The sequence below is a fragment of the Oculina patagonica genome, chromosome 4, assembly GCF_052425735.1.
Source record: "Oculina patagonica isolate OP01 chromosome 4, crgOcupat, whole genome shotgun sequence".
Taxonomy (NCBI): Eukaryota; Metazoa; Cnidaria; class Anthozoa; order Scleractinia; family Oculinidae; genus Oculina; species Oculina patagonica.
In genome coordinates this window covers 50,591,213-50,617,639 of record NC_135761.1, presented here as the reverse complement: position 1 = coordinate 50,617,639, position 26,427 = coordinate 50,591,213, and the positions used below count along the sequence as shown (strand labels likewise).

The 26,427-nt window shown below is 37.6% G+C and overlaps 3 protein-coding genes across 3 annotated transcripts in view; 2 read left to right on the top strand and 1 right to left on the bottom strand.

Moving 5' to 3' along the window:
• The window catches only part of LOC144650502 (uncharacterized), a 55,024-nt gene that overhangs the window by 15,973 nt on the left and 12,624 nt on the right, over positions 1-26,427 (top strand). The gene's annotated exons all lie outside the window — the stretch shown is intronic.
• LOC144650514 (small ribosomal subunit protein uS17-like) lies at positions 737-6,238 on the bottom strand. The gene is made up of 4 exons (XM_078510208.1): positions 6,103-6,238; positions 4,622-4,762; positions 3,961-4,166; positions 737-917 (listed from the first exon to the last, which is right to left on the bottom strand). Exons 1-4 carry the CDS (start codon positions 6,112-6,114, stop codon positions 788-790), a joined length of 489 nt encoding a protein of 162 aa, XP_078366334.1. The 5' UTR covers positions 6,115-6,238; the 3' UTR covers positions 737-787.
• LOC144650501 (CWF19-like protein 1) lies at positions 6,192-26,216 on the top strand. The gene is made up of 18 exons (XM_078510191.1): positions 6,192-6,303; positions 6,864-6,948; positions 7,062-7,146; positions 7,473-7,583; positions 10,182-10,261; positions 11,007-11,138; positions 13,040-13,158; positions 18,770-18,854; positions 18,982-19,134; positions 20,947-21,034; positions 21,470-21,520; positions 22,074-22,153; positions 22,570-22,662; positions 23,108-23,134; positions 23,577-23,666; positions 24,437-24,550; positions 24,891-24,988; positions 25,307-26,216. The coding sequence occupies exons 1-18, from the start codon at positions 6,284-6,286 to the stop codon at positions 25,446-25,448; spliced, it is 1,653 nt and encodes a 550-aa protein (XP_078366317.1). The 5' UTR covers positions 6,192-6,283; the 3' UTR covers positions 25,449-26,216.

Sequence of the window (26,427 nt, the reverse complement as noted above, 5' to 3'; positions counted from 1 at the left end):
TGGGCAAGATACTTTACTCTCACACTGCCTGTCTCCACCCAGGTGTATGAATGGTTATCAGTGAAATAATGATGGGGCGTCAACCCTGCCTTGGGCTAGCATTCCATCTAGGGGTGAGTAGAAATACTCCTAGTCGCTTCATGCTACTGAAACTGGGAAAAGCTCCAACCTGATGAGCCAATAGGCTCGAACAGATGTGATTACTAAAATATGTGGTCAATAAGGCAGCAAAAAAGTAATTTGAGTCGGAACAAATTGCAACTGCAGCAATTGCCACAAAGGCAAATTTCCTGCAAGAGTCATCTGCTTGTTTACAACTGAATCGAATGGGCTAAAGTTACATAATAAAGCTTACACGGGAGTGACAATTCTGCACTCAGTTCATGTAGTGAGACTTCTTATTTTTTCTTACACGAGGTATGAATCACACTAAACTTTTTTTTAAGGTAAAAAAAGTTGACACCTAGAAGATCGAACCCAGGTAGTCGGATTACCAAACAGGAATCCTATCCACTAGGCCACCAAACACCAGCTGCTGGAACCCTGAAATTTTTGGCTAGAAATCCCAAACCTATCGTAAAGGCTAACCACAAGCAACCAAAGCTGTCTCACAATTGTCGTACTACATGAACTGAGTGCAGAATAGAGAGTCCAAAGTTAACACATGCACTTATCTGTGAGACCATCCAATTAAATCAATTACTACAGAAACTATATTAAAACTCTGACGCAAAACTGTTCTTTTCTAACAGAATATTTTATTGTTAGCAGTACAAGGCAAGCACATTTAGAATTTCTCAAATGATTTCTTGTCTTTGCTTCCTTTTCCCTTGCTGACCTTCAGTACATTGAAACGCACTGTTTTACTGAGTGGACGGCATTGACCCACTGTCACCACATCACCAAGGCCGACATCCCTGCAATGAAACCACACGAACAACCTTAAAAAAGAGTCCTGAAGATCGGATGCATAACCTGGCATAATCTTTTAATCATGTAAAACATGGGAAGAAAATTTTTTGCCTAGCACTGAAATTGCATCTTCATGCAAAGCTTCTAAGCTGAGTTGTTTGCTTACTACTCTTAGTTGCAGTAGTAACATGCAGGTAGTGCAAACATCAAAATACATGTATATCCAAGCCCCCCTTCCCCCACACGAATTAACGAGAGCTGCAAACTCCCACAAATTCAACCAAGATGGCAGATGGTAAAGAATACCCCATGAGCTTTGTCACATGATCAACCCATGTGGCCAGATCCCAGTGCTCTCTGGTTGGATAAACGTAATATTACCCATTAGGCTACGACTATATGCGATACGTCATTGCTTAAAAATAGGTACATGAACACAATGTCTAGGATGTACACTGTAAATAAATAAATAGATAAATAACTTTACTTTAGTGTTAATGTATTTAGCACCCCCTGCTGTAGCCTCCTACGCCCCTTAAAACGACTGCGTGGGAGGCTATGCTAATTTGGGACACTGTAAATAAATAAACAAATATTGTAGAGCGAACAGAAATTATTGTCAAAATCCCAACTGCCAGGAGGCCGACCAGCTGGCTAAATTAAGACAAAGCTGCATTTAGGACCACCAAACACAAATCCATCTAGTGGCAGGAAGGAGGATTTGAACCTGGGACCTGCAGAATACAAGTCCAGCGCCCCAACCAATAGGCCGCACTGCCTCCTATGGCTCCTATGCGTTTATCATTATTCTTGGTTTAATTTCTTTTGCAGCCTGTTTTTAGTTGTTTTGGGGAATAGTGCTTCAAGTGTTTGTACTATGGTCACCTTTGTCATTTTCATAGAACTTGAAATGCTGTTACCAAATTTGAACTTGAACCTTCAAGGGCAATCGAAAAATATTTGAGATACTGTATGGGCAATTCCATGTCATGGACATTAATTACAATTCAGAAAAATTTTTAGAACTCTAGACTTGCATTGTCTAGGGATGAAAACAAGTTTTAAAACGTTTCATTGATGTACAAGTCTGTGCACCTTAGTGTGTTAATTTGATTATTTCCTTTTTCCAGTTGACTTATTTGTGCCAGAGAAATATTGAGAAAAACGACTCTCATGGACGTCAGAAACCCATAAGGGTTGAAACGTGTAACGCGCGCGCACAGCGTTTGAATATTCATTTTGCTAAGTACCATATTTGGAAACACGAACAATTTGTATGCGAATGCTTTATACATGTAACGAAAGACGCAACATAATTTTTGGTTTTGCGGTAAGTTGCTTGAATTTCGACCTAAACGCTGTAAATTTCTTACAGAAACTAAAGAAATTCATTAAGTGTATCAAAGCGAAGTTCTCCAGACTACCTCATGAAGATGAAAAAGGAGAATTTAACCAAATTTAACTTTATTGAACCAAGCTTGTTCAAAAACAAGATTACGCCATCGAGCGCGAGCTAGCGCGCGCTGTGAATTTAATTAATCCAAATATGGTACTTAGTGATTTTCGTGACTTTCCAAATATGGTACTTAGTGTAAACGAATGTGCAAACGCTTTGTTCAATGCGAATCAGAGGGAGTTACACATTTCAACCCTTATGGGTTTCTGTGGACGTTACATAAAAATCAACCACGCAATCTAGTGCATTAGCATTAGTTTAAAATTCATGTGAACTTCCAAGCAATTTCAAAATATCTTCTCCATGTCATTGTAGTTTAGTGATTGTGTTCACTGAAAATTTTGTTTTCACCTCCATTGTCTTTGACAGGTTTTCTTGGAGACTAAAAATGAAACGTCATGGACATTACAAAAATTGTCATGGATGTTACACTATATGAATTCTTCTTCAAGTTAACCATATAAATCAACTTTTTTCAATTGTTGGGCTCTATCATTTGTAGTAAACAATATTTTGGCAGTTGGAAATGAAATTATCTTGCTAGTTAATGTAAAACCCATGGAATGCTCAGTTAAAATTTTGAGGACATTTTACGGTCCTTACATGACATATTAACCTGCATTTTCAGCAAATCTTTTATCATGAGCTTGTTCTTTATCAACCCAAGCCTGTCTTTTGAGAAAAAAAAAACTCCCCACTGCTATACTGCCTGACTATTTTTGACCTTTTTCACAGACTTTGTTAAAGTTTTGACTTTTTTTTCAACATTTTTGCAAAAAAGTGTAACGTCTATGATATAGCGTCCATGACCAACTTTTACTGAAGTTAGTTAAAAATGTTACAGTTTACCAGAGTTTTGTTTTCATCAAAATGTTCCTTTTTGATAAGTAACAAAGCAGCAAAAATACTGTATTTTAAGAATCCTTCAAATAATAACTCAAGGCGAGAAAAAAAAAATGCACAAAATGTCATGGACGTTAGACAGAACTTCACATCCCTGTTGCTATTTTTTTTTTTTAAAAATTGGATGAAGTCTTTATCAGTTATTTCTCAACACAAATGAGGGAATTTTCTTAATATAATTGTTTGTATTCATAAGCATTTTTAAAGTATAATTTTTGTAAGTTAAAAATGTGCCTCACAGACATTGTAAATTATTAAGAAGGTAAACCTGTACTTTGGGGACCCCCCCCCTCCCCCGTAAAAACACTGTTGTCACAGACAAAGTAAAAGTTGTTTTTCTGTGTACTACATGTATAACATGTCTACAACGCAGCACAGGTAATTATTCCATGTGAAATATCTTTTGAAAAATCTTGATTTTTACACCTCTCATGTGGAATTGCCCATATCAGGAGTCAAAGTTATTGAGGGTAAGATTTGTAAGAAAATGACCTGAAGGGAATTGGAAAAGGTTCGAGTGAGCGGCAGGTTCGAGTTATGCGGATTAAACTGTATCTGCAAATCTCAAATTGGATTGTTTAGCCACAGCAACCAGCAACAACCTTTACACAATGCTATAAAACTATGGACTTTGTCCTACTGATGGCTACTAAAAGTAAACATGACTTCTTGAAAAAGTAGTGACAAACCTGAAACAAGGTGAAAGATGGGCAGAAAGGTTTCTATGCCGCTTCTCAAATCTGTTGTACTTCTTGATGTGATGTAGATAGTCCCGTCTGATGACAATTGTGCGCTTCATTTTCATGCTCGCAACAATGCCTGTCAGAATACGGCCACGGATGCTTACATTGCCTGTGAAGGGGCATTTCTTGTCTATGTAGGTCCCCTCGATGGCCTGTTGAGAGATTTTTTTACCTTGAGTAAGTTGAGTGTAGCTTTAGGTCTCTACAAGTGTCGACAACAGTTATTGCATGACGATAACAGAATGAAACCAAACTACACCATCCTCTAAACAACAACATAATTATTATTATTTATTTTTTTTTCAATCATTTAGCAGTTAATCAAAAACCACACCCACACATCATTCCCAAACTTAGAATCAGTTACCCGTACACATACACCAACGACTAGATGCAGGGTTTTCAAAACCAGCTGGCAACCAACTGATTTCTGCCAACTACTTGATTATATAACGCCAGTTACTCTGGCCACAGCAATCGGCATGTGACAAACAAGCTTGGTGTTTGCACAGACTCTTCTAGCTGTTGACACCTACACTGTACTTCAAAACATTTTGAAACCCCTGCATATGCTCAACACAATAATTTGAAGAACTGCATAATTTACCTCTTTTGGAGTCTTAAATCCCAGACCAACATTCCTCACATAACGGAGTTCCTTTTCTTTTTTGTCCTTCTTGCCTTGCTGACCAAGGACACGCTTCTTGTTTTGAAAAATTGGTGCCTGCTTCTGGTAGGCTCTCTCGGTCTAAAAACAAATCAACAGTGCATTACTTAACACTGTAAGTGTACAAATAGCCTACATTTGTATATAAAATACTTGAAATTTTGAGATAGGTTGATCATGTTTTGGTTGGGAAACTGCGTGCTTCTGCTCATGGCTTACACCAATGTGGCCATTTTGTGAGACAGCTTATCAATTACAAGTCACAAAAGAAACATTCCCAATTGTAAATGTCTGTAATGTGATTGAAGAAACTTGCTAAAAGTATGGTGTCATGGATTTTTTTCTATGATGTAGTATGTAAATCACGTTCATTTCAATCCCTAGATTTAATACAGATTTCATTCCCTAGATTTAATACAGTCACATATGGCAAACATACGATCAGATACGTTGGGCCTAAGATATGGAACATAATACCGAAGGACATTAGGAGTTTACCAACACTGTCATCTTTTAAGAAAAACATTCGTAAGCTAGACTTAGATATTTTAATGAATGATAATTGCTGCGCTAATTGTATTCTATGTAGTTCTTAATGTAATTTCTTAGCTTGTATTTTATCTGTATATATTGAAGATATTTTATCTTGTATTTTAACTTGTATATATTGTAAATAGTTCAACCAATTTTAACCGATTTTAGCATTTATTAGGATATTTCGATTTTGTTATTTTTCTTTTACTTTTAAGTGTCCCCATTTAGTGGTTTTATTACTGCTATTTTAGTTTTTTACACTCAAATAAAGGTTTTTTTTTTTTATAATCTAAATTAACAGATCTAACAGAAAGATCAAAGCATGAAATGCATTGTAAAGTCTTCAGTACTGCAGTGCCTTGGTGCACTCAGAAGCCGCTTTAAAATATTTTGATTGCATGTCAGCTGTCTTTTCGGATCTATACCTAGCTGTGTACATAAATAGAGTTCCGTAAATGTTCACTACTCTCCTAGATTATCGATCTTTACTGAAATGGGCTTGAAGAGAAGAAAATAAAATTGCTTATTTGATTGGGGTTCCTTAATTTTACAACTTTATTTGTGAAGGAACACTGAACTAACTTCTTGAACAAATTGGTTAATCGTTACCGCAGCTATAAGGACGAATAAGAGAGGCAATGCGCCGTTCAACGTGAAACTACTCGATCACAAAACTATCGCCAAAATTGTAATCGAACAACACACATGCCGAAATCGCCTCTGAGTTTCACGCAAAATGTAGCTAAATGAAAAGAATTTATTTAGTGGTTTCTCCTTTAAACCAAACTTTATAGAAATATACAGCCTATGGATAACTAAATATGTTTTACTTTTACTTCTAGAGCGTGAATTAAGCGAAAACAATTTGTCTATCGCCACATTCTAACCTGTTCGGCCATGGCTGCCACTGAAAAGAGGAAGAACCACGTGGTCTCGTGGATTTTCCCGGCATGCTGCGCTGTTTGACTGATGGAAACGAGGCTCAAAATTCCAAGATGGCGGCAAAACTGAACTGAGTGGAAAAACTTCATAACTTGAAGATAGTCTGTCACTTTCTAAGCTATCATTATGGCAGCACCCATTAAAATGTGAGTTTTTAGAAGTATACATAACTTTGCTAATTTTGGCCTTGGGTAGTGTACATGTAGAGCTAAAAGATCCCCTAGCTCATTTTGTTTGTGGCGAACAAAACGTGCGCAAGCACTAACCAACGTACATGTAAGCTTATGGCTTGCATTTAAAATTTCTAGCAGTAAATACGATTGATTTCGACATAAATATACACTGAAAATATTGCCGTAAACCCCGTACTTAATTATGCATACAAATTATTCCATATATTTAAGAACGTACAAGAGATTACAAATTTGTCTGCTTAATTAACTAATTAAGCTTAATTAAGAGGTTATATACAATTCTTGCCAAACGGAAAGATTTCCATGTGAACATCTAAAACTTGTAATTTGTTTTTCATAACGTGTACATGAAACTACATAAAGGCCTCAGTTATTGAATAATTAGAATCAACCAGATCTGATGTTTGTTCACTTAACGAAAAAAAAAAACCTAGTTTGCAACAAATATAGTAATTTATATATCAATTTATCAAATTAAAAATAATGTAATAGAGAACTGTTTTACTATGCAGCCTTGTTTGTGGAGATGTTTGTGGGAAGTTGAACATTCTCTATGGAAGAGTGAGGAACATTTTGAAGAAAAACAAGGATTTTGAGGTAAAAATCATTTTGTGGGAAGTTTGTTGTGGTCTAAAAAAAAATGAAAAAATATTTATCTTTTTTGATCATATTAATAGTAATCTAGAGCTGTTTGTATTGCTTTCTTCTAGATGTTGCTGTGTGTGGGAAGTTTCTTTGGAACAAGCGCGGGATCTCAACAGGAGTGGGAAGCATATGTATCTGGGAGCAGTTCAGGTTGAACTTGCTGTTGGCTTTGAATATTATTTTGGATCCAGACCTTCAGGCAAGGGGGGGGGGGGGATGATCATCCAGACCCTAATAAGGGGAGGGGGAGGGTTTGTTCTAAAAATAAGGGGGGATGGACGGGCCCCACCGGGCCCCTCCCCTAGATCCCCCACTGTACATGTATGCATAATATTGCTCACTGAAGATATATGCTTATTTTATATATTGTTTGAGCATTTTGAGGCATGCACTGCAAATAAGGGCTGTCTTTGAAAACATGGCTTACCAAGTTTTCATAACAGTGTGCATGATCAGATCCTTCATCTGTCTTCCAGTTCCTATTCCTACCTACCTCCTTGGACCAACTGAAAAGCAAGAAATGAGCTACTATTCATCAGTTTCCTTGGAGAATGGTGGAGAACTGTGTGAAAATGTAACATACTTGGGTAAGAATACAGTACTGTACATGTACACGTGATTGATTACCAGCAGGGCTGCAAATAATTTTTTCACTTGAAAGAACATACATCCTACCAAGACACCATCTTGGTCGGACAAAACAAAATTGTGGTTGGACATCACCAAAAACAAAAGGTTGAATTTTATGTATTGTTACCGTAAAATGATTTACGATAAAAATATTGTCCGGACGTCATGTCCGACCACACTTGGGATTTTGTCAGACATGAACAAATTTTGGTCAGCCAATGTCCAATGACCGACTGTTATTTGCAGCCCTGACCAGTACTGAGTAGTTCCAGTTTATCAAATACAGTGTTGTCATGAAATGTACAGGGTACAGCTGTTGAGAGGTTGGAAGGTTAATTGCAGCCAGTGTTGTGGCTTTGTGTTCAAATTGAATAATTTGCATTGAAAACATACTAAGAGCTGATTGCCGGCTAAAACTACATGCATTGGAACACATTCTAGTGCAGAAAAGATGTCACATGAGACAGTGCAAAGTTATAATACAAGCTCTAAAGCTGGTATGACAAAACCTGAAGACTGCAAGGCCATCCAAGGTATTTCAAAGATGCCTGAACTTCAACTGAAGCCTCTCCAAAGACTTCCAAAGAAAATCTAAAGACTTCCAAGGATATCCAAAAAAGGACGATTTGAAATAAGCCATAATAGTACAGTAGTTACATGTATATATAAAACTTTTTAATGAGAAGTTTTTATGTGACCCCAAGCTACAATAAGGTCCTGTTGCTCAAAAAGCTGGACATAATACTGGGGATAATATTTATAGAAACTCCATGTAGAGTTGCTAGCTCTGAAGAGTCTTCAGTCTCCTTCAAACAAAACTACGGTCAAGTACCAAGCTACTTCTGTTATAGGGCAATTCCACATGAAAGGTGAAAAAATCAAGATTTTTCAAAAGATATTTCAGATGGAATAATTACCTGTGCTGCATTGTAGACATGTTATACAAATGTAGTATACAGAAAAAGAACTTTTACTTTGTCTGTGACAACAGTGTTTTTAGGGGAGGTCCCCAAAGTACGGGTTTACCTTCTTAATAATTTTCAATGTCTGTGATGCACATTTTTAACTCAGTTACAAAAATCATACTTTCAAAATGCTTATGAATTCAAACAATTATTGTAGGAATATTCCCTCATTTGTGTTGACAAATAACTGATAAAGACTTCATCCGAAATATTTTTAATAAATAGCAACAGCGATGTGAAGTTCTGTCATGGACGTTACGTAACGTCCATGAAATTTTATGCATTTTTATTCTCTCCTTAAGTTATTATTTGAAGGATTCTTAAAACATTTCTGCTGCTTTGTTACTTATCAAAAAGGAACATTTTGATGATAACAAAACTTTGGTAAACTGTTATATTTTTTAACTGAGTGCAGTTAAAGTTGGTCATGGACGCCATATCATGGATGTTATACTTTTTGCAAAAATGTTGAAAAAAAAGGCAAAACTTTAACAAGGTCTGTGGAAAAGGTAAAAAATAGTTAGGCGGTATAGCAGTGGGCAGTTTTTTCCAAAAGACAGGTTTGTTTTGATAAACAGCAAGCTTGTGGAAAGAGATTTGCTGAAAATGCAGTTTTATATGTCATGTAAGGACCTTGAAATGTCCTCAAAGATTTAAATGAGCATTCCACGGGTTCTACATTAACTAGCAAGATAATTTCATTTCCAACTGCCAAGAAATATTGTTTTACTACCAATGATAGAGCCCAACAATTGAAAAAAGTTAATTTATTTGGTAAACTTGAAGAAGAATTCACATAGTGTAACGTCCATGACAATTTTTGTAACATCCATTACGTTACATTTTTAGTCTCCAAGAAAAACTGTGAAAGATAATGGAGGTGAAAACAAAATTTTCAGTTAACAAAATCACTAAACTACATTGACATCCTTAGACAATGCAAGTTTAAAGTTCTAAAAATTAGTCTGAATTGTAACGTCCATGACATGGAATTGCCCTATAACAGTCTTTTAATGGAACAGAAAAATCAAATTAAAAAATTAATGCAAACAAACAGTAAAGTAAGAGCAGTCAGCATTGTACCTGGTTGAAATGTTCCTGCTCTTATTATTATTACCTTATTACATGAAATTTTCGCGACACGTTAATTTCGCGATTTTGAGGTGCACATATTTCGCGACACTTAAATTTCGCGATTTTGCGAAAACTTTGTATTTTGAATCACTTTAATTTCGCGTTTTTGAGTGAGACACAATTTACATTTTCTTAGCAATATATATTGACATGCCTTTGAATTATATAAAACGACTTCATCGAAGGAACAATAACATCAAAATTAACAAAAACACAAGAGGGGACTTAATCTCAATAGAGCAGTTCTCAGAATGTCTACAAGTGAGTCAATTGACGTCAAAATCCATTTACATTGATTACTGACATATGCGAGTCACTTAATATTTGCGTCATGTTATGTTCGCGACACTTATTGTTCGCGTCACTTTAATTTCGCGATTTTTTTAGAATTGCGAAATTCGCGAAATTAAAGTGTCGCGAAAATTTCATGTAATAAGGTTTTTTTTTTTTTTTCAGGTAGAAAAGGAATCCTCAAGACACAGTCAGGATTACAGATAGCATATTTGAGTGGAGTGGAAAAATCTGATGCTCCTGAGGTACTGCTCCTGTTACATCACTTTGATAAATGACTCATTTGACAGAAATATTTAATATATTTTAAACATTAAATTCTCCTTTGTTGGCCTGGAAACGCCACTGACACAGTTTTCCATCAAGGTTGTCAGCATGCAAAGAAGTGCATGTCTGATAGCCCAAGTCTAGTGGATTTTGAAGTTGGACTAGTGGACTGTGTCCTTCACTTGCCCAATGGGCAAGTCATGCTTATAAGGAGCTTTTAGGCTAGTGAAAATGACTTTCAGGCTAGTTCATCCTGGCTAGGGTTAGGGTTTAGGGTTAGGGTTAGGAGGGAGGCACGGTGGCCTAATGGTTAGTGCGCTCGACCCCGAGTCGAACGGCCCGGGTTCGAGGCCTGGCCGGGGCGCTGCGTTGTGTTCTTGGGCAAGACACTTTACTCTCACAGTGCCTCTCTCCACCCAGGTGTATAAATGGGTACCGGCGAATTTACTGCTGGGGGGTAACCCTGCGATGGACTAGCATCCCATCCAGGGGGGAGTAGCAATACTCCTAGTCGCTTAATGGTACGGAAACCGGGATAAGCTCCGGCTGTATGAGCCTCATGGCTCGGACACAGACTTTACCTTACCTTTACATCCTGGCTACAGCTTGCCCGAAGGGTAAGATGAAAATGTCAACTTCTTCGCACCTTGGTTGTAAACAGAAATTGTTTATAGTTGTCAGTAGTTATTATTCACATTTTTCATTTTTGAAATGTACTCGTAGGAGGGCTGTCATTTCACTCAGGATGATATAACTTCATTAGAGTCTCAATGCCAGGATGACAGCTTTAAAGGGTTGGACATTCTCATCTCATCGTGTTGGCCGAAAGGTGTCTCCCAGTTTGCTAATCAGCCTGTAAGTTTTTAAATCGGTGCATGCAACTTTTAATTTAGAACAAGTTAGGGGTGTAACGATACATCAAACTATCGATGCATCGGGATTGGGAGTGTACCGATAACGATGCATCGATCGCAAATTCAACTATCGATAACAATCGCGATAGTTTCATTAACTATCAATAGTTACGATCATAGTTTTTCAAATGGTGTCCTGTAGTACTTTTTCTTTGATTGAAAAATGCCTCTCTTGGTATCTGCCGTCGTTTCTCGGCTTTCTGTTTGTTGTTTCAGAATCTGTACTGTGTATAACAAGCCATAAAAGCAAACTTCACAAACGTCGCTCGTCTCCAGGCCCTTTCTGTGTTCAAAATGGTGGTTCGAATGTTAACTCCACCCCCTCTAGCAGAAAGAAATGATTACAACGCTATAAAGTCATTAATTACGATACTATCGCAATAGTATCGCAATAGTGTCACTACTATCCCAATAGTATTGCAATAGTAATTGGACTATCACAATAGTATCGCAATAGGCAAAGTGACGCCAATAGTCACCCCTAGAACAAGTAATCTTGTGAATTTATAAGTGTTCATCATGTACATGAAAAAAAAGCCATTTTATATTCTCAGATTGAGCAAAATGTAAGTTGAAATTGAGGCTTATGTGAGGAATATTTTCAAATTAGCCCATACCCCTTCCCCCAAAGGAGGAACAGAGGCCGGACTTAGAGAGTGGCCAGCAGAGATTGAGCCTAGTGATCATTCAAAAAAAAATTTTATTAGCCTGATTATTGCTTGGAGTACTGTTTTCAGTTTACTGTTTCCACGTAATACTGTCATGTAGGTGTGTTAATAGCCCTTATGCATGTTTACATCAGAGTGGCTTGGCTCACCACCAAGCCTTGCTTTCGAAGTGCAAACTTGCAAATTTTATCATGAACGAATTCCCAAAGCAGCAAAGATGTAAAGAATACCCAAGTGAAAACTGTATGAGGGTGGCAGAAGGTTGAGAATATTTCGCGTAAACGAGGCTTGGTGGTGAATTTTGAGCAATTGATGTCATCATGCATAAGGCCTATTGCTTATTTCAGATCATGTGATGCTCTCCAGTTGTCCTTTTGTCTATCTGGCAATCATTCATTCATTTCCATTATTTTGAATTTGTCTGGAATTGAAGGAAATAATTCTCAAGGGTAACATCAGGTCTGAAATAGGCCATTCCAAGGTTGCGCAGGAAACTGGGGCGAGTTTCCAATTTTAAGTAATCGACAATCTGACACCACCACATGAAAGATAACGGTAAGATTGGTCATTTGACCAAGTTTGATGCTTTTAGGATGAACAGAAACGAAGTTATGGACCTTGAAACATGGTTAAAATTCCATACAAACGTCATTTATTGTGAGACAGCATCCCCCAAAACCATATTTAACTCTTAAAATTTTTATCTGTTTTGTGACAGCTGTAAAATCCTGCCAAAGATCCATTATAACTAAAGTGAAAATCACTTTGTTCACACATTTTAAGAGTATCACAAAAATCATAAAAGAAATTTAAGAGTTTAATACATGTATATGGTTTTGGGGGACGCTGTCTCAAAATAAGACACGTCTGTATGGATTTTTAACCATGTTTCAAGGCCCATAACTTCGTCTCTGTTCATCCTAAAAGCATCAAACTTGGTCAAATGACCAATTCCACTGGGTTCTTTCATGTGGTGGTATCAGATTATCAATTGCTTAAAATTAAAAACTCGCCCCAGTTCCCTGCGCAACCTCGGAATGGCCAATAGGGAAACAAACAAACAAAGCTTAAGAGGTCTATTCGCAGTCTCTGCACTCAAAACTCACTGCTTGGAATATAATGACATGCTCATAGCCAATCAGAATATTACACATTTTTTTTTCCTTTGTTATAGGAAGGTGTCGATCCAGAGAGCTGTGGATCGAAGCTTGTATCCAGGCTAGCGGAATACCTGAAACCAAGGTACCATTTTGCTGGTCATGAGGGAGTCCATTATGAAAGGGCCCCCTATAGGTAAGAAAAGAACCCAATGCTAATAATTTGCTGTATCTGCATGCACTGCAGGCTTACAATGCTAGTCCGGATGGTTTCTCATCAAATGCTCATTTTTAAAGTTTTTCTGCATGATAAAATTGTTCTGTGGAGTATAACTACCACATAATCAATCAACTAATCCACTGACCCACCGACCCACCAACCAACTAACCGACCCACCAACCAACTAACCGACCAACCAACCAACTAACCGACCCACCAACCAACTAACCGACCATCCAGCCAATACACCAACCAACCAACCAACCAACCAACCAACCAACCAACAACCAACCAAATGCAAATAATCAGTAAAGTGAAAAACAAATTGTATATATATTACAGTAAGTGTGCTAATTGAGGACACTGTAAATAAGTAATAAAATAACACTATTTCAAAATAATTGGGACTTTTTCATTATAATTGGGACAAAACTGTATTTAGCTGGCTTACCAATAATGCAATCCAAAGCAATCACTATTAGGTTTTTATAACATAGTGTGTTATTCAATAAAAACGAAAGAAAAGATCGCACAATAAATAAGAGTTAAAACTAGGCTCATTTGATAGTAGTAAAAACTAAAGGAAAATTTCTTGTATTTTTCAATCTCTTAGCTTCTTTGTGTCGTTCATTCGCATAAAAAAATCTTGCTGATCTGTAAAAATACGTTATTGATTTTTAAAGTTCATAATATAATTCGTTTTTGGTAAAAAAATTGAATAGCGTGTAGGGTTATAATCTTCTTTAGGCCCCGCCGCTACCGGAAAAAAGCGGCAGGCAAGAGGTACGTACTTTGTAACTAAATAGGATTGACCCCTTCCTAAGTATCATTCGGTCCTCATCTATCTCCGTTATGGGTACTATGTCGGAGATATTTTTCTTTATTTGTTTTTTGTTCTTTGACGGCTCACCCTCTTCTTTTTCGTCTTTTTCCCTTTCACTTTTTTTACATTGCTCCTTCTTTTTTTTAGTGTGATTTTACTCTCAGGTTGGCAACATGAGGTGGGGGACCCCGGGTAGGTGAGGTACCCGCCCAGCCGTGGTCGAAAATAGCTCGCGTTTACATCATCTTATCCCGGGATCCCGGGGTGACTTTTTCGAGGTTAGCACGTACAACAAAATGTTCGTTTATTTCTTTCTCTCTTCCTTTCATGGTTTTTGCTCATATCGGGTAATCTTTCTGCGAAAATCGAAGGTCGTACATACATTTTTTCGTAAATGCAGCAGGTCGGCCTCGAGATATTTATAAATTCCTTGAAAATGTCGTTTCTTTTGTATCTTATTTCCCAGTCGCACTTGAAAATAATGTTGCAAGTGTCGAGGATTCTCAATGTCAAATTTAATCGTTTTTTTAGGTCGAAGAATTATTTAAAGAGAGAGAAGGGTCGCATTCTCGAACTACCCGCGTACGTGTTTTTTCACTGCGGCTCAAATCTCCTCCTTTTTTCTGGCTCTTTCCCACATCTCGCCTTCATGATTAGCGAATTTTAAATCTAACTGATTACATTATAAAATTTTTTATCTGCTTCGGCCTATCTGGGTTCGACCTTTTGCGCCCTTTTTTTCGAGTCTCTTATGCCTCCCCTTCCTGTGCTGTCACTCCGTTCCGAGAGGAATTGAAAAGTTTTCATCGAGTAAGATTCTAAAAAACTGAGCTGGCCGCTTACGAGATGGTTCTTGTAAGCGGCCACTAGAGGTGAAGGGGATAGATGGCCGCTTACGGGAGCTTACCCAGCTAACATAATGGTAATATGCATGTTAGTGGTGTTTCGATGTAACCGGACGTGGATGACGAAAAAAAAACTGAAAATTTCGGCTTCGGCAGATAACAAGACCTCGGTTTGATAATCACGATCTGTCAACCTCATCATAATTCTTATTATAAAACTCTGAAATTTGTTTGGTGGTATAAAAATTCATAAAGTGACTTCGAGATGCTCCTGGTTTTGTATGGCACCGCGCTGGGCACCACGCGTGGAACACACTTCGCTCCAACATTGTCAAAATTACCGTCGATAGGCCCACCCTTATTTTGCGTGAACAAACGCGCAAATTCCGTAAAAACAGGGTGCTCAGATATAAAAGGTGCTTTTCGAAGCCACATCTTCGAGAACAACCATAAAGGATATAGAGTTCGATGTTATTATTAAATGCAACGTGTGCAATAAGTATGGAAAGAAAGTAAGAGATTAGAGGCAAATGACTACGATTCTGCAACAACATACTGAAATGTATTGTTGACAGGTTTTTCCGGAAGAGTTTTGACAGCTTATTACTCTACTTTCAAGTGGACACGCAAACTTCGACATTTGACAAAATGTAGGAAAAATCTGAGAAGCATATCCTGACTGTTGTCAAATTAAATCATTTTGTTACGATAACACGTGCAATGCATTAAACGCTTCGATCATATGAACAATCTGAAGCGATCAACGACAGCTAAAATCCATTCAATAGCTTTTACTCCTTGGTTGCTTCATTTACAACGTGATTAAGCTTGGACCTTTCGAAAAGAAAAACAGACAAACTCGTCCAGTTCTTTGCCAACGCGTCACTCGCAGCACTGACTAATAGATATAACCACCTCTCCTCGCTTCTCGGTCGGTCAACTCCCGTGCTGGCCACAGCAACCCCAATAACTATCCTAGTGTTCACCTGTGCCATAAAGCCAGTTGGGATTCCTCACTTTTCCTAAATGTCCGGCTATACGTTCGAGTCGGCTCTGCCTTTTCTTTGGGCCTGTGTACAACAGCCTTATCTACCGATTAACTTTTGGCGCCGAAACCAGTGGTATGCTGGTTTAGTATAATCTGTGTCCCATTTTCTTCCTGGTCGCGCCTGCCAACTTGGAATACGTAAAAAACCTGTAACAGTACGGTTGACGCTATGTATAAATACAAGCTTGTAACTATCAATTCTAAAATCCCTGAAGAAGTCCGTAATCGGACAAAACGCGGAGTAAAATTTTAAAAATTCGTGCTGCTCACTAGTTTAGCTTTAAATCAATTATATTTATTTCTTTCTCTTTTGCACAATAAAAAATTGGAATGTGTTTACATAGAAAGTGGAGGGCAAAGGGCAAATATGTCCGTGTTAATTTTTTAATAAAATGATTTATTGGCTTAAGAAAGACGGAATGAATATATCGAAGTAAATTAAGAAAATAAAGTCCTGGAGGAAAAATGATTAATGGTGTTGAATTTCGGACTTGTGGATTGTCTAAATCGCTTCATAGAGAAATAGATAGTAGTGCAGTGGGAACACTTTTGGCGGGATATTGTATTATTATTGTAATATGTAAAGTATTTGTTTGAAAAGCTTAAGGTAACAATTTTGATGCAACTAGGTTTTGAAATAAGATGTTTAATTAGATCCCGCTGGAAATTTGAATAAGTCAAAACGTGCACTGGAGTATCCCCTGCGTGTCGTGAAACTTCTATTGGCGCGTCGGTCAAGAGAAGCAACCCAGTCGACAATTTCTGATTATCATGGGAAGAACTACTACATATTGCCGCCTAGGAATATAGAAATTATTGAGTATTAATTTTTAATAATTTCTTTGACCGTCTGGGACTAGAAAAATGTGGACGGCCATGGCAGTGAATGGACTGTTATAAGAGAGACTGTAGTCAATTCTTTTCTCGATGGTGAAGGCAGGGTTTGAGTGGTTTGTAAAATGTGACAATTTACACGAGCGGAACTTACCAAAAAACAGTACGATGCTGGCAGGATTTCAGGGATTCGAAGTAGCCGGCGATAATAGCAGAGGTTAGTACACATAACATGCTTATTGATAAACAGTGTACAGAGAGAAAATCGGTGCCGTCATTAAACTGGATTAAACTGCAATTTATGTAGTGCTTGAAAACGAACGCCGAATGCGAAAATTGTATTGTTCCAACTGAAATAAAAGACAGAACTGGAAAGACAAGAAACTTGAGTTGGAAAGATAGCTTGGCGGGATATTAGAGCATTCATCGTTTGCGCGGGAACATTCTGATGTGCATATCGGATATCGTTAAACATTAACGCAAAGGGTGCAAACCAGCCAAGACAGGCACGGAATATCTGACATTAAAATGAACTATTTATACGGTGGTGAAATTCGAAAGATTATAGGAGGAATGAAATATATTCGTGATCTGTCGGTCGTTATGCAGTTTTGTCGTAATATTTTGACACATCGCCGGTTACAGTTTAAGCGAGTTTAGGGATGTTTGGCAATTTGTCGATTACAAAGAAAAGGTAAAACCGAATCAACCGTCGGTCTTGCCAAAATCTTGCCGCTCTTGAAATTAGCCTTTGGATAATGTTTGTAAATTTGGCAGTACTTTAATCTCTTGCATGAAACTTTTTTCGAAAAATTTCGTTAGATAAATGCAGCTACTGCCCTTTTTATCTGCCGTCTGCGAAACAATCACTTTGTCAGGCGGCGGCCTACTAAAGACAAAAGCTATGCGATAAATTCTTATGTTTAGAAATTATTTTAGGTTGCAAGAGAATATGTTGACATTGATGTTTTATCGAGTCAGTAACATGAAGCAGATTGGATGAACTTGCGTAAAATTTGACCTGGAGGTCAAGCTTCTCTTGCATTGCACGCAACTAACAATGACCTTTTATTCCAAAACAGAACTCGGCCAGCTAAATGTTAACGTATCTACTACATGAAACAACTTATATGTTTCGTTTTAGACGTTTTTATTTTTATGAATCAACCACTTAGAACATAAAGCTCGACTGAGAGCATTTTCGAGCAAGAAATCCAATCGGTTTTATCTAATACTTTGAAACTGAAACGATGAATGTTCTGTTCCAGTGATTTGAGTCAAAACTGTAGTGAAGAATGAACTGTTAATAATATCAAACGTATTCTTTACAGGATCAGCAAGACCTTTTATCGTTTTGATTGCGAATTTGGAGCATACAGCGATCGATCGAAAAAACGCTAAGAGATTGAACAAATGCTAATTGTTACAAGAAAGATCACGTTTTGCCTCTTAGGGTGTTTGTTACATTTGACATCAAAAATCTGGCCTAGCTTTTTAGACTCTGAAATGGTCTATTTGACTAACATTAGTCAGTGATACGATCCCTGTTATCTTTCGTTATTCTGTTATTGAATAACAAGCATCTCATTGGTTATAACAGACCTCATACTGAATAACATTAGTGGAGTCTTGCATCCTTGGATTTGGTCATTTCTGATTGGCTCTAAAGCCAATAACAGCCAATAATCAATAACAACTTTTAGTCCCAATTATAATGAAAAAGTCCCAATTATTTTGAAATAGTGTTAAAAGTAATATGAAAATTAATAGTCTGAAGAATAGTTCTAAACTTGTTAACACCTAACCATATTAAATTGTGTTCGACCCATGCAGTATCTAACGCAGTTCAGTCAAATGCAGCACAATGTTTGATTTAGTTGTAAATAAATGTTGTGCACTTTTAGATTAACTAAGGCCCATCATAGCCTAAATTTCATTTTGGACTTGAAATGACAACATTACAATTATCAACTAAGGGGAACTATGGAAATCTAACTACCTTCTGATTTCAAATGTTGTTAACCTTGAATGTAAAAGGAACCATCAAGTCTTAATACAGGCTGCACAGCATGTGACAAGATTTATTGCTCTTGCTCAAGTAGGAAATCCAGACAAGAAAAAGGTAAAACCACTGGCCACCACTGATGCCTCTTATTAACTTCTTTATGTGTTACTGATTTAAAATGGCCCAATGTAGTTTTAGCCAGTTTTAATTTACTCAGTGTGTGTGCGCTTTTTACATCTTGCAGTACATGTATGCATTCAATATTGTACCTATGGTTTCCATGGACAAGAACGAACTTGTCAAACAACCGCCAGATGTCACTGAGTTTCCATTCAGGAAAGTGCTTGGTGGCAGTGATGTGAACACAGCTGACCAGAAAGGGAATGCGCAGCAACAGGTAACGACTCTTGAATCATGTTAAACGATTCATGATATTTTTAAGATTTTACTTTTTACTTATAAAATTTTAAATGATTTAGCACCCAGTTACTTAGCGGAACTTATAAATATTCATCTACCGATAAGGTGTCTTCGTTTCAACCATGATCAACTGGGACTGCACAAACCAGTGTTTAAGACCAAGACTTACGGGGGGGCGTGCATTTTCATCAAGCGCACCAGCACTGTGGTACAGTCTCCCACTTGATGTGAGGAGTGCCCCATCGGTTGACATTTATTCAATAATGACCTTTAGTTAACAATTATCCTGCGAAATCGCGCGGAATATCGACTGATACTTAGCCGACGAGGCCGTAGGCCGAGTTGGCTAAAATCAGACGATATTCCGCAAGATTGAGCAGGATAATTGTTTTATTACTCAACAAAATGTCAACACATTTTGCAGATAGAAAAACTGTAATTTTTCAGCGCTTTACAAGATTTCGGACGAATCTTCACAACCTACGTATATCGCAGGATATCTGTTATGTACAGATGACAGATAACGCTAACATTTTGACCATATATGGGCAGCGTGCGCATTTGTTAAATAATAATAATATTTTTTAACAACTTTTGAATTTTATAATGAATTTTAGTAATTTTTTAAGAATTTTACTCTCAGGTACACTGTCACAGGTAGCGTTGTCCTTGACTAAAATGCATTTGCCGGCAAGTAATACAAATCTACAGGTGCATTGCAATACCTGAGGCGTGAACGTAAAGCAGTTAACTAGGTCACGTGAACGTTATTTCTAAATCTTTTCCCGAGATTGATGTTTGACTACACTGTATACACCTGATTGAAGAATCGTTGATCCTTGAAAAGTATAAACCATGAACGATGCGACCCAAATGTTTGCTGGGAAATCGGAAGAAACTAATCCCTGTTGGTTGCTAAATAAACATTATTACAAGATAGGTTGCATAAATCACGCTCTTAAGGCTCCAATAGAAGAAAGCATCGTGATTATGAATAAATGGATTATTACTCAGCTTGCCAATTCTGTCTACCCAGAATGCCATTCGGTCTTATCGTTAACGGATGCTTTTCACAGGGTCAACATTTCTTCAATTAGGTGTATACATGTATGAGTAGTCAAGATATAGTGACACTACGAATATCATCAGTTGTCATATTATGTATGTTTTAGTGCGTATATCAGTTTTATTTGGGAGCAACGAGCAAGGACGTTTTTGTCGGTATTTTTTTAATTAAAACCTCCATGGTGAAATTTAAGATAAATCTTTTCTCCTTGTTCATAGTGGTTTTTGTACTGTTATAGTGTAGAGAAAGACCGTTAACGACCATATGATCAGTGGAAGTTCTGGGAAGGTTTAAAATTAAAACTTAATTTTAACCCATTCACCCCAAAGCTAAAACACGTTGAAAAGGTGTCTGTACCACTTGTTGAAGTTGCTGGCTGATTTTTGTCAGATTTAAATTTAGCACAATAAAAACACAAATGAGAGCTTTCTTTTAGCCTGCGATTAGGCGGCTGTATTCGCAGGCTAGCTTTCTTTAGCCTGTGTACAGCCGTAGCAAGCTTTCTTTAGTCTGAAATGTCAGCCGTCGGGACGAGAGGACGGCTGACATTTCAGACTAAGCTTTCTTGAACCTATGAAAAATTTTAGTCTCAGTTTTCTGTTGCTGATTTTCGTTTTGTCAAACCTGCTTTAACTAACATGTTTTGCTGGTGTGAATAGGATATTAGTTTTGGGACTCTTTCTTTGTAATTAAAGATTATCATGGCTTTTTTGTGTCTTGCAGGCCACAGCATCTGGTCAAAATTTCTTTTTTGACATGCAGAACACAGGGAGGTCGCAGGGACCTGGAAACAAGCGACACAGGGACCATGGTAAACAAACCATTTATTGCTTAAGTAATAATAAAAAGTCGAAAAAAATGTCGGCTAAAATGTTTTGTGAACGCAAACGTTCATTAACTGTTTGCAGTCTTAGAAGGGTAAAAACGAATGACAAAAAGAAGAGTGACTAAGAATGTAAAGAAATTTATTTGTAGCTGGTATAAGGTATGAAAACGAATATGAAAAGTGTTTTGTCTAAAAGAGTGCAGTATTCATTGCATTTTGCCACGATTTCAGATAACTGCCTTTGTCAACGACAATAGGATTCATTAGTTTATTTATTCCCAAATAAATAAATATAATTGTTTGATAACGATTGGTAATCCTATCCGCTTTATGCTAGACAAACTAAAGTGAGTGCCGGCGTGGATCAGTTGTTTTACTTGGTCACAGATACACTGACCAATCTTTATCTCTGCCGTGTAGGTGGTGAAGACGGTGGTCCAAATAAACAGCCCAGACAACGTAAAGGACCACGTAAGAAACAATCCAGTTCTTTTTAGAAATAATTAAATAAAATAACTATGTTCTTGGAAAGTACTGTTGAGCATCACGCTTCTCCCCAAAAGAAAAAGAGTTGTGTGACATTGCGTGATGCGACTACCCTTGGATACAGCCCACGCTGGAGTCACGCTATGATCATGTGACGTTCCGTAGATAGGTGTTTACCACTGCCCTATTTAGGGCTCCAAATAATTTTCGGACAGTTGCCGGTCATGTTGGCCGGCCAAACAGATTTTGGCTTGTTTACGTGTCGTATCTGACCGATCAAAATATTGAAAACAGTTTTAAACTACCACTCGCTTTGCTGTTCGTTAAATTATCTTTGTTCGCGTGGTATAAAAAGACCCGCTATTTCTTCACTTTTTTGCAATAGCGACCGTAAAGTTAATTAACTGATGCAAAATTTGATCTTAAATGCCTGGTTACCAATCTTCCAACATTCTTCCGTGCACGTTCTTTTCGTTGATGTAAACAGTTTCGTACAATATTGACTATCAAGAGTCATATTTCGCATTGTTTTCCCCAGCCCCCTTGAAGGGTTCCTGTTGGTTCTGTCTGGGAAGTCCTGAGGTCGAGAAACATTTAGTGGTCAGTGTAGGAGATGATGTAAGTACTTTGCTGTCAATGTGTCAATCATCCATTCTCTTCCAATGGTGTTCCTTTTTACATGCTGGGAAGTAGTGTGTCTGGATTTACAGGAAACTGCGCTGGACTACTGTAGTGTAGCCCTTATGGTTATTACAATTATTACAGAAAAGCGAAATAGAAAACTCTGCCAAAACTCTTCTCGAAAACGCGAATTTCAAACAAGGTAACTCGATTAGAAAAAGAGCCAAACAGCTATTGAACGACAATATTGTAATGGATGAGCAAATCTGGCAGTTTAGAAAGTGATATTTTTCCGTTCACGTGAACTTTTGAAGTGCATTGCATGTGCTGTATATGCCCGCGATTTTACCGGCCCATGCATTTAATTAGCCGTGGGCATTATCTTTTTTAACTTGTTGTTCTTGTGTAACTAGTCTTATGTGGCCCTGGCTAAAGGAGGTCTGGTACCTGATCACGTGCTGATCTGTCCCATCGCGCATTTTGAGTCTACAGTCAAATTGACAGAGGTAAGAGGCTGGTCCAATGTTAAAATGTGATTATCAAAAGCCGTACATTCAAGGCGTTGGTTTTTTCAAACCCTCAAAACATCCCTGAGGTAATTGACGTGCCAATATTGCACCAACCTGAAAGAATATGAATCAATGTTTACGCAGTAGTATAAATATTTGTTTCGCTTCTCATTGTTTGTTTTTGTTAGTGTGTGTTTTTTTTTTGTTTTCTGAATTTCTGCCTCTAACTATAGAAGAGTTTCATTGTATCGGGTTTTTTTCCTTTTTCACCCAGGTTGCAATTACATACTCTGTCTCCTATTTGTATGCAAATCCTCCCAAATCATGAATATTTCATAGGAATTGACAGTTCTAACAGTTACAAAATTGGACAAAAAGCAATTTCTAATGCATTTTTTTGTCGAATAACATTTTTCTGTTTTGTTTTGTTTTGTTTTCGCAGGAAGTTCTCTTGGAAATTGAAAAATATCCTTTGTATTTACATATGCCCTGCTGGTCATTCAAATTGTGGGATATTGTTAACAACTGTGTGAATGACTGTCTAACTTGTCCCCAGGATCTCCCGGCTTTAGTCTCTGCCGCCACGGTGGAGACAAAGGGTAATAAGACTGGAGACGAGGTTATGACTATGCTATGAAATAATCGTTAAAGCAGCCATCCTTCAGGAATAGACACAACACGCTCTTTTTAGAGGTTTTGCATGCGACCTGGCAGAAACTGCCAGTATAAGGCTATTGTTTAGACTGTCAGCCATTTTCCCATCCGCTCTATTGTAGCTTTTCGCAAGCTAGCCCTGTTTTTCTTCGTTTCTTTTCTGTAATCCGCAACAGAGGAAAGGGGGGCACGATGATAGGTTACAAATCACCTTATTGTATGTGTCATGTTATGGTGTTTAACGTCAAAGCAGATATAAGAAAGCACTGCGCAAAATGTTCCACAGTGATGGCAAATCTTGTGTTATTTTTGAGAGGAATTTTTACACACAGCACCTTCAATTACAGGTAAAGTAACTCTGCCGTGTATGGTCACAGTGAATTTCATAAAACTGCCAGAAAACCGAATCTAAATCTTTCGCAAATTCAAGCCCAAGGCAAGAATTGGAATGTAATATGTGAAAATTGTGAATTTTTGGTTCAATTTATCATCTCTTTTTCTAGTATACTAATGGAAATGGGGTAATCTGTTGTTTGAGCTTCTCGTATACTATCTGCTGTTAGCTTACGAGTTCGAGCGAGCTCGGCCAATGTGTGAAGATTAATCAATCTTCATAATGCGGAAATAATTGAAAGTAGTTTAGTGAGAATTCTACTAAAACAATTAAATTATTCGCTTTCACTTCCTACGAGGTGATAGTTGATAAGAAAGCAGGCAGAATCAACTATAACTTTATGGAATTTTCGACCTCATAATCAAATTGTTAATGAGTTTTATGTCCCAGGTTCGTAGAACAGTTAGAACTGATGCTTGGCTGTTTGATTCCAATTCTCAAATAATAACTCTTTTTTTTTACTGGTTGCCGTATAATTCTTTTCACATTCTGAGAATTTGGTGGAAATTAAAGACAATGCGGTTATACAAAAATTACAAAATAATTGTCATAAAAAAGTGACATTGTCAGGAGTAGGATTTGAACCCACGCCTCCATTCGGAAACCAGAAGGCTCGCTCCCATTGTGTTTTGGGAAGATGATTTACCTTGAGTTTGGCGCCTTAGACTGCTCGGTCACCCTGACAACTGACAACACATAACGAAAGCAATGTTTTGTTGGTAGGTGATACCAGTGCCTCGTACCGATGTAGAAGAACTAAAGGATATTTTCAGGGAGCATGGAGATGCCAGTTCTTTGGCGATGAGAGACGTGGCAGCGAATACAGAACTAAAACAGGTAGTACCATGCATAAGTACTGGCCTTTGATATTTGATGCTGTTTGTTTGTGTATCTGATTGTCTGTTTGTCAGTCGCTGTGTTTCTTTCGCCAGATATTTTAGGTCTGTTTCAGCGACCGCTTGTTTGTTCGTTTGTATTCAAGTATATCGGAGGAAATTAAATGAAACTCACATCGACGACAGCAACAACAATACCTACGATGACTAGAATAACTAAAGCAGCAATAACAACGACATTAGCAGCAACGACAACAACAGGAACAATTATAACAACGTCAACAACAAACGATTTTGCTTGTATTTATCTTTATATGTGTGTTTTTTGTTGTTGTTGGTAGGTTGTACCAATAGGAGCACCTTATTTTGTTGTGGAATTTGATAACGAAGAGAGATTACTGCACAGAGTATCACTGAAAATGCCTCTACAGTTTGGAAGGTAAGTGATGCCTGTTCCAGTTCATTGCAACAACCCCTTGAACACATTGTAAACCAGGCTTGTCTGTTAGCCAACTTTTACTCTTTTGTTTCGTATTACCTGTGCTATACATGTGTTTTTTGGCAGTATTTTTGTTGAAATATAGACAGATTTTAAAATTTAATCGAGAACTATTGAAGTTAATTAGATCTGCTGAAGCAGCCTTAACCTACGGATGCATCTGTACTGACATTGCAACTCAATATACAAGTGTTAAGAATGGACCAATTATTAAAGATAATTTTATAATAGTTTTATATTTTTCTCTCCGTCTTGCAGGGAAGTTGTCGCCAGTCCCTCTCTTCTTAACTTACCCGACAGAGTGAACTGGAAAGATTGTAAAGTTTCTGAGGCGGAGGAAAAGGAGATGGCGGCCGCTTTTAGAAAGAAATTCCAACCTTTCGACTTCAACTTGAACTAGGATGGAGATGAAAATCAAAACATGGAAAAAAAATGTGCCGTCTGTTGAGTTCGCGTGAAACGTTCAACAAGCCTCGTTAAATACGGATGAACATTTGTTCCGACAAATATCCGAAGATTGTACGAATATCTCCGATGTGAATATAAAACCTGTATCTTGCTACAGTCGAACTTTCCGTTCGCGGACACCCTTGGTTCCAGAAAACTGTCCGCTTAGGAAACTTTAAGGTGTTTGCTCTTGGGAGTCTAAAAAGGTTCATAGTGTTTGTATGTAGTTGGGATCATAACTAAGTGTCCGCTTGTGGGTAGTCCTCGTTAGCGGAGGCTCTCGACGGTAGTTGTTTTTATTTTAGTTGTGATCGGTTTTAGCCAAAGGTACTTATTTTGTATAGGGTGTTTAGGACTAGAAATGCTCTAGTTAGCTTGTTTGAGTTTTATAGAAAATTCCTGATAAATGGGAATTTCTCCGCGCGCTCCAGTCACTAGTAGAGAAACTTCTGACATAGGTCTGTAGAGATCCGTTTAGTGCCTTGACGTTGTCCATTGTTGTTCATTTTCTCACGTATGTAAAATTCAATAAGCGAGGCCCTCTTATGGGCTATCAGAGAGACAATGTTTAACACAGGGCTGGTACGCCTCTAAGTTACCGTTTAAGCGGATGAAATAACTGCGAATAAAAATTTGATCACCCCAGACAATCTCTTGAGTTAAAACCCAATTCTAGTAATAGAAAATGTAAAAAGGAAAATAAAAATTTATAGAACCCTGAGATTGTCACCTTTCATCTTTAAAATTAAAAGTTGGTCTATGTTTTTCGGGACTCTTTTGAGATTAAAATGAAGTCAATGTGACATTATTCCTCCCTAATCATTTTTTTTTTACTATTTTGCTTGTTAAGGTAAAATTGTAAGAGTAGTAGGGGGCCTAAATTCACTCCCGAAACCAAAATTTGTTGTAAACTCTCAAGGGAATGTTTTAAT